General features: G+C 41.5%; 1 protein-coding gene across 2 annotated transcripts in view; it reads left to right on the forward strand.

The window, feature by feature from the left end:
* Positions 1-9,235, forward strand: part of lzts2a (leucine zipper, putative tumor suppressor 2a) — an 85,402-nt gene extending 76,167 nt beyond the window's left edge. For both annotated transcript variants that reach the window (XM_073834136.1, XM_073834138.1), the window contains 4 exons: positions 3,884-4,417; positions 4,542-5,114; positions 5,207-5,476; positions 5,554-9,235. In XM_073834136.1, the coding sequence (XP_073690237.1) occupies positions 3,911-4,417; positions 4,542-5,114; positions 5,207-5,476; positions 5,554-6,333 (2,130 nt within the window). In that variant the 5' untranslated portion in view covers positions 3,884-3,910 and the 3' untranslated portion in view covers positions 6,334-9,235. The remainder of the gene's footprint in view (positions 1-3,883; positions 4,418-4,541; positions 5,115-5,206; positions 5,477-5,553) is intronic.

A 9,235-nucleotide genomic window follows, 5' to 3' on the forward strand; every position in this document is an offset into this window, starting at 1 on the left:
CCTCAGTGTGAAAAGATGGATCTCAAAATCATACAGTCATTGTTGGAAAGGGTTGAAATACATAAAAATGCTACAAAACCAAAGAATTTGTGGACCCTGAAGGATTTTTCTGAAGAACAATGTGCAGTTTAACTGTTGAGGACAAACAAAGGACTCATGAACAACGATCACTATACAAACAAAACAAACCTCACATGGATCATTCAGGTAACAACACAGTATTAAGTTATCAAGTGTATGTATAACAAAACAAAACAAAAAAAAAACTGGTCAAGGAATTTCAGTAACCTTAGCAGAGATGGAGTAGTGCGGCAACATAATTAGCCCTTGAGATCTCCAATGAGAAGGAACTGAAGAGAGATATCAGGGGGTCATTCAGCAGGGGACGGGTCTCTGACCAGCGGGTTTGAAGTTCACAGGATTGAAAGGGGCCGATCCCAAGGGGATCTTCTCATTGTATTATCACGACTTTGGGAGAATGTCCAGGGTTGTGTTTGGGTTAGTGTGTTTATATGAGATGCAGGATGTACTGAGGCTCTGTGAGTTGTCTGGAGGCCATGCAGCTCATTTTGGGGTAACTTTAGGGTAACAGTTGGAATCTTGGTGGGAATTGTGTGGGATGAGTTTAACAAAGGGTAAGGACTGGCTTTGAGAAGGGGGTGGAATTAAGTTGAAGAGAGTTTAAAAAGAGTGAAGTGATCCATGATGATTCCAGCATGATGTGACCTTGTCTTTTTTTGCTCTTATAGACAGATAAGAGCAGATAGTTCTCAAGAACTTGATTGTGGCTCAAATCGTTTTCCCCTAAAGTGTCCTCAAACTCTTCATGCACCTTGACCCGTACAAACACTTTTGTACAATTAGTTGCTTACTGTTTTTTGTCATAGTTGGTGTTTATTGCATTAAAGGATTAGTTCACTTCCAGAATAAAAAATTCCTGATAATTTACTCACCCCCATGTCATCCGAGATGTTCGTGTCTTTCTTCAGTCGAAAAGAAATTAAGGTTTTTGAGGAAAACATTTCAGGATTTTTCTCCATATAGTAGACTTCATTGGAAAATCAACAGGCTGAAGGTCCAAATTGCAGTTTGCAGTACACGACCCCAGTTAAGCAATAGAGGTCTTATCTAGCAGAACAATCTGTCATTTTCGAAAAATTTTAATTGATACACTTTTTAATCACAAATGCTTGTCTTGCACTAACTCGACAAAGCAAACATGCAAACAAAGTCAAATGCTCTTTACAAAAAAAGGTAAAACAACGATGTCCGACCAATTTTGAAGTTGGAGGAGAAAAATGAGTTGGATTTTTTCACCCTACCGTACCTTTTTGAACCGAAGTAAATGGACAAAGAACTAACTATATATAACTATATAATTTTTTTTGACCAATTGACAGATTGTTTTGCTAGATACAACCCTTATTCCTCAGCTGGGATCATGTAGAGCCTTTTGAAGCTGCGTTAAACCTGCAGTTTGGACCTTCAACCTGCTGATTCCCATTGAAGTCTGCTATATGATGAAACTGGAATGTTTTTCTTTTTGACAGAAGAAAGAAAAACATGAACATCTTGGATGACATGGGGGTAGGTAAATTATCAGGAAATTTTTAATCTGGACATGAACTAATTCTTTAAAGACTCATTATTATGCACTGCAGCAGAGCCACAGCCCAGTTAGCGAGCTGGACTGGCTGCAGGAACATACTTCTTAAGAAGCGCTGAAGCAGAAATACCTGATAGCTACGTTAGTGGAACCATGTGCGTAAGCACTCGCAAAGAACCACCCTGGAAACTGTTACTCTCAGCGAGTCACGCTATCCCTCTTTCTCCTCTCTCTCAAACTTTCTGTTTAATCTCATTCACCCCACTGTTTTATCCAAGTATTCTGCTATTAATATTAACATCCCATAACATCAGCTGTGACATAAAAAGTCCCATTGCCATCTCACTATGCACCTGGATTTGTGTAGAGGAAGAGAGCAGAATCAACCCTCCAACCTTAAAAAATAGGTGTCTATCCTCTAATTCTTACTTTTTTCATTAACATTTTTTTCACTAATTAATAAAAAATGATCTTTTGGAAATTTGGTAGTGATTAATTGCTTTTTTGTATTGTTTCCAATAATAAATCACATTGAATAAAATTAGAATTTTTTTTTATTATATTATAAATTCTATCAATGCTGTTTAAAAAGCATCCTATGATGCACCTCATGCAGTTTTTCTGAGTAGATGTCCGAAATGAGGAATGTCTTCAACTGCTTATTGAAAGAAGTGATAGTCTCAGTAGTGGAACTTGGCAGCTCAGATAGGGTGAAAGTTTTGGAGAGTGACTTTGTTCATCATTAGCAATGCGTCCATCACCCTGTTTTCATGTGCATTGTGAAGTATCGCATTATACCAAATTTAAACCAAAAAAATCCCTTAATTCACTAAAGCATTTTTATGCTAGCTTGAGGTGGTTTTTGACTTGTGTCTGCCATCAAAGTATTTCTGTACAATTGCCTGCAAGAACTCTTACATGACTGCGTTACTAAAATCAGCATCAGATCAGCAATGACTGCATTTATTGTGTTTTGTCTGTTCGCTTTGAGGCGCACATCATTTATTATATATGAAAATGATTATATTTAGTGGTTTCTCCTTCTTTTCTTAGTTATATTTAGTGCCTGTTTATCAAGAAGTGACAATTTTGTTCTCTTTGATTGGTTGGATGGAAAGCCGTGCTTATTCGCAAATGTTTTATGCGAAATTCAAATTATGCGCATAAGTTAAATTCGCAGCTTTGGATGGAAACCCAGTTAATGTGCAGGAACGACAAGGCATCTCTCTTTCATTAGATGAGAGGTAGAGAGTGTACACTTGTAGGTGTGAATTAAGGTAGGGAGGTGGAATTCCAATAGCAAAATTGTGTAAAATATTATTAACAAAGGTTAAATAGGTCCAAAACTTCGACTAGTAGTAGTCGATGTCAGAGAATGATAATTCATTAAGGCCATAAGGCCATCAGGTATTCACCCAGAAATTTAGTTCTTCCCCACAGAGGGTAATAGGACAGTGTGATAGACAGGACGAGAAGGTTGGAACAGAAACGCTTTCCTCCTACGCTGAAGTCTGCTACTTTGACTTCATTAGAATTCAAACCTCAGCTAAAATGGCATGTGGTGGAACAAGGAATGTCTTATGAAAAGTTTGAGTCAGACTGGCAGAGAGGTCATTGGGATGGCAGTGCAGTTGGGGCGGTCTGATCTCTCCTGGTGACTCAAGACTGTGTGTTCCTCCTGCATGTGGCTCTTTGAAGTGCATTGGGAGTGTGTTTTGAAGTGCACTGAGGGTGTGTGTAATTGATTGGACTGGCAGACTCTTTGCAGATTATTCCACATGGTGAGACTGCTCTTAGCACACAGCAGCAGGCTAAATATATACTCCTGAATACCCAACTGAGAATTAAATTCTAATACTGATTCGCAAACACATAACTCATTGCTAATGCTTGCTTATCTGTTTTTAATTGAGCTGTTACATTGCCCATTCATTTTATGCTGTGCTAGCTAAGGACTTTATAGTTATAGCATGTAGTAGAACAATATTGAGGAATGTTAGTGCCCACTAGACCCAAAATGTACAGGTTGCTGTTTAATCCCTACAAAGGGCAACCATCACCATTGTGCCCTTGTAAGCATTTTTACCTCAATAACCTGTAATGAGATCATGATCTCATTCTGTGTCAATATTGTGAAAAGTTACAGGGAGAAATTGCACAATTGAAATTAAAATGAAAAACTGTGCAATTATAAGATCCATTTTACAGGTTACATAACAATCAGCCCATTTAGACTGTAATCTTAATTCCCTGTCTTCCTGTTTTTTTTCTCCACAGAGTGTGTGTCCTGGGCGTGTATTCGCCATGGCTCTAGTTCAGGCACTGCCTGTGCCCACTGATCACTCAAAACCCAGCGCTGACGTGCAGCAGTGCTGCTCAGTGTCTCATTCCCCCTCCGTAGCTGTGGCAGGAACCATGGGCTCCGTCAGCAGCCTCATCTCTGGACGTACCTACCAGGAACGCCACTGCCGAGCCGCCAGCGACTTTGGCGCCAAGTATCGCAAACCCACACCAGCTACGAGCTGTTTCAGACAGCAAGAGGGCACGCTGCGCAGCGGCAGCTCACAGGAGCATCTTCTCACCAACCAGCCTCCTCTACCCACTAAGAACAAGTCTTCTACCCTCATCTCTGCTGGCAATGGCAACTACGGCTATTTGAGTGACGAGCCAGTTGGCGACTGGAATGATAATCATGTGACTACGTGCAGCCCGTCCAGTGATACCGAAGAGCCTCATGATAACAGAGGCATGAATGGTAACATTGGTGGCCCTCCTCCCAAACTCGTCCCAGTGTCAGGCAGGCTGGAAAAGGTGAGTCTGGGAGGTAAACATAAAAGAAAAAATTTTACAGCCTAAAAAAGAATAAGCACAAGTGCTAATACACGCTACACATTTGTTATTTTTAACCTTTTACTATGTTTACTTTTGATCACAGAGTATGGAGAAGATACTGATCCGTCCCACTGCCTTTAAGCCTGTTGTGCCCAAGAATCGCAACTCTGTGCAGTATCTGTCTCCACGGTCAGGAGGCAGTCTGTCTGAAAGTCAGGGCAGCCTCAATCTCTTACTTCCTGGCACTGTAGCAGGGTTGGGCTGTCAGGAGAAGCGTAACTCTTACAGTGGGGGGCGCAATGCACGGAGTAGCCAGTCCTGCACTATGTCCGACTCAGGCCGCAACTCACTCTCCAGCCTACCCACCTATAGCAGCACAGGGTACAGCCTGGCACAGAGTGAGGTGCCCACCGGGCACATGGAAACCACGCGCTCCAGCGGTGGCCACGGACACTCTAACTCTGACAGTGGTCGGTCATCATCTAGTAAGAGCACGGGATCTTTAAGTGGTCGTGGCCAGCCCCTCTCAGACAGTGGATCATGTGGCCGCTCCCCGGCTCCAGGAGAAGGGTATGAAGGGGTCATTCGGGAACTTGAGGAGAAGTTGAGGGAAAGAGATCTGGAGCTGCAGCAACTCAGGGACAACCTGGATGAAAACGAGGCAGCCATCTGTCAGGTGACAATCAGTTTCCTACCAGTGGTTTGACAAGGAATTGTTAGATAAGGTGGATTCAACGTCAGTAAAATCTTATGTCTTTTTTAATACAGGTGTATGAAGAGAAACAGAAGCGGTGCGAGCAAGAGCTGGAGGACCTTCGGCAGAGCTGTGCATCAAAAATGAAGCAGGTGCAGTTGAAGGCACAAAGGGCACAACAGGTCCTGCAGTTGCAGGTGTTCCAGCTACAGCAGGAGAAGAAGAAATTGCAGGAGGACTTCTCCCAATTGCTGCAGGAACGGGAGGCATTGGAGAAGAGATGTGCCTCTTTTGAAAAGGAGCAGATTCAACTAGGTCCTCGCCTAGAAGAGACAAAGTGGGAGGTGAGACCTCATACCCATTCAGTCCTAGCAATGATCAATTATTACATTCAGTAAACTTGAATGTTTCTGTCTTGCAGGTCTGTCAGAAGTCAGGTGAGATCTCTCTGCTGAAGCAGCAGCTGAAGGACGTACAGGCTGATCTTGGCCAGAAGGCCAATGAAATTGTTGCATTGAAGGCCCAGTTGAGAGAGGCTCGTTCTGAGCTTCAAGCTAGCCAGGTTCGCTCGCAGGAAGCCCACGCCTCAGCCCGCACCCGTACACTTGAACTTGAGGTCTGCGAGAATGAGCTGCAGCGCCGTAAGAGCGAAGCAGAACTTCTGCGGGAGAAGGTGGGCCGTTTGGAGGAAGAGTCCATCCGTCTTAAAGAGGCCCTGGCAGTGCCCTCATCCCAAACTCTACCATCTAAGGGCCAGTGCATGAGCTTGCCCCTGCCACAAAGTCGTGGGGGAATTGTTCATGGGATCAGCCCTGCTTTCAGAGACAACGGCAGTGAAGAGCAGTTTCTAGTATACGAGAGTGATGAAGCGAAGGTGCAGCGTCAGAGCGTGGATGTGCTTCACGGTCTCCGTCAGCAAGTAGACCGACTGCGGGCCGAGCTGATGTATGAGAGAAGACGGAGTGAGGACCAACTGGAGGCCTTTGAGGATGAACGCAGGGTGTGGCAGGAGGAGAAAGACAAGGTGATCCGTTACCAGAAGCAGCTGCAGCAGAACTACATCCAGATGTACAGAAGAAACCGAGACCTAGAACGTGTGATGAGGGAACTTAGTCTTGAGCTGGAGAATAGGGACATGGAGGAGTTTGACATGCGTAGCAATGAGATCCATTTCGAGGAGATCACTGCCACTGAAATCTAATCCACATTTCACTCTGCCATCCCGAAATGAATTTCCACTGTGCTTGTGTCTTGTGTGAGGAGCAAAGGCCTTCACAGCAGTGTCATTTGGCATGCTTCTCCACAATATTTCAGAAAGACTTGTTCAAGGCAAGTTATTGTAGTGATGTCCGCAGAGGCCAATAAAACATGGAACGTTTGTATTTAGACATCTTTATGATCACTTCCTGCCTCGGAAACCTGTGAGGGACTTCAGATGAATGTACAATGACTGTGAACAGCAGTTAACTGATGCCACTGGTGAAGGGAAGGATGTCCTCAAAGATGGTGCTTTGTTCCTGACAAACCCCTATAGTACACTAGGGCTGTAATTTAGCTTAATTCTGGGGGGAAAAAGCAATGCAGAAATATCACATTTAATTGAATTCTTTAAGATATTTCAGGCAGTTCGCAAAAGACATGTTTTTCCATTCAAAAGCATCTATGCCAGGGGCGTCCAAACTTGGTTCTGGAGGGCCACTGCCCTTTAGAGTTTAGCTCCAACTTGCCTCAACTTCTAGTATGCCTAGTAAGACCTTGATTAGTTAGTAGTGCTTGTTCAGGTGTGTTAAATTGGGGTTAGAGCTAAAATCTGCAGGATAATGGCTCTCCAAGATTTGACACTATTTTGAATAAGATTTGAACTAGTTTGAGGTATTGATGTTGACATAAATAAGATCCGACATTTGTAGCATAGAGCAAATGCTAGAATGTGTCCTTTGTGAACTACCTTTGGCAGATTGACAAACCAAATTTCTAAATTGGTTGATGTTCTATAGACCAGGGGTGCCCAGACTCAGTCCTGGAGGGCCGGTGTCCTGCAGAGTTTAGCTGTAGCTTGCCTCAACACACCTGCCAGGATGTTTCTTTGCCTAGCAAGAGCTTGATTAGCTGGTTCAGGCGTGTTTAATTGGGGTTGGAGCTAACACTCTGCAGGACAGCAGCCCTCCAGAAACTTGCCAGAAATTTTGTAAACATTAGGACATTTTTGGAAATGTTTTACCCCTTTGCAACTCTATACCTTAGACACATTCAGAAAAGACTGTCCCAGCAAAGAAATATACTGAAATAGCTATAAGATTGAAGAACCAATGGGAGGCAATACAGCATGTAGGCTAAAGGTTTCATTGAGTTTGTCACATCATTTATAGTACAGAGCACACTACTTGCCTCGCCCATTGTACCAGCATTAACACTGATGGGAAGAGACTTGGAGGCACTCTATTGAGCATCTCACATTAGGTCACAGAAACTGCAGTTTTGTTGCATTCATTCTTGGTGTTCTAGTTGTGCTGGTGTTAAGTCCTCAATAACATTGTGTCATATCTTCTCAGCTATTTACGGCACTATGCAGCAAGAACCTTTCATCTCACAGCCCTGCTGCTTACGCTACATTTGATACTAATCACTGATGTAGAAGTGTTATTTTTATAATTAGATGATCTATTAGCAGATATAACTAGCAAATATAGAGGCAAATATATTTTTTCTTTTCTTTGTGAGTATTGCCATGCACACTGTACAGAGTGAATAGCATGTGTGCATGACACCGTAGCATTTCTGTGGCCAGACAGTCTGCCGTCGAGTCACGTCATGGCATCACACAGGTCAACTAGTTGGATTTTCCAACCAGTTCTGCTTTGTAATGACATAGTTGATGAATGCATAGATGCATAGATATTATGTTAGATTTGCATACAATCTGAGAAATACTAATCAAATGTTTGTGGTTGTTTTGTTAAAGGGATATATACACTATATAAACTTTGTTGTTTTTACAGAACAGATACTTTAAAAAAAGAGAGGAAGAATTAAATATATATATATGATGTATATTTTTATATATAGCACCTCGGGCTATTTTGTGGTAACACAGGTAACTTTGTGGGTTTAATAAACATGAATTGCATATTTCACACCTTTTTGTCCAGAGGGGTCCTTTGCCATAGCATGTTCATGGGGAGCTCTGACAGTATTTCATACAGTAGCTAGTGCTTTCATATTCTCCCTTCTCTAATCATAAAGCATTAATTTTTGATCATATTGTAGAAAAGTTGCAAGAACATTGCCTGACAAGGCATTGCTACATTGAGACTTGACATCATTGAAGACAGATAAAGCCTAATGGCAAAACAATTATGAAATGAGGAGCTCTTCCTGCAATTTCACATTTTAGCCATCACAACCAAAGATAATCTGTTATGTATTTTCCATTTTATCTTTATCTGCTTATAGTTATATACATACTGTATACACATTTTTCACTCAGTGCTTCCTTTTATACAAAACAATGTAATATACTCTCAATGTTCCTTCAGTAAAACAGACACTTTATTTATGTGATAATCATTTTTGTATTTTTTCATTCAATGCCAAATTATTCATTTTCAGTATTGCTCAAAATCAGTTTGATATTAGTCTAGTCCTGTATCGCTTCTATTCATTTTTATCTACATTCATCATTGCCTACCTGAGAATCAGAAGATATGATGCCATATTTTTCTCTCCCTGCTCAGATTATCATCTCTGTAGCACAGATATGTTATGAGTGTACGAAAAAAGAGCTCTCTTACCCCTTGGACAGTGTCCTGTGCATTTCTTCCTGACATGTCAATCATGCCCTTAAAAAATACATGTGTAAATATTCCTCATATTGTAATATTATTGACATATTCAATATATTTGTTTTTACACACACAAAATATCTTTAAGGTGTAACCACTGTGAATAGACCAAAGCAAATTAACGTTTAATCTTTTTGCCCTCATGTATGTGCTTGTGTATGTTTCCTTTGTCAATCTGTAGCCTTTGTAGTCATGTATGTATATTTTCATGTTGTATATTTCTTGTAAAAATGTGTTTTTAATTAAAAGAAAGTTGCCTCA

The sequence above is a fragment of the Garra rufa genome, chromosome 2 (assembly GCF_049309525.1).
Source record: "Garra rufa chromosome 2, GarRuf1.0, whole genome shotgun sequence".
Classification (NCBI taxonomy): domain Eukaryota; kingdom Metazoa; phylum Chordata; class Actinopteri; order Cypriniformes; family Cyprinidae; genus Garra; species Garra rufa.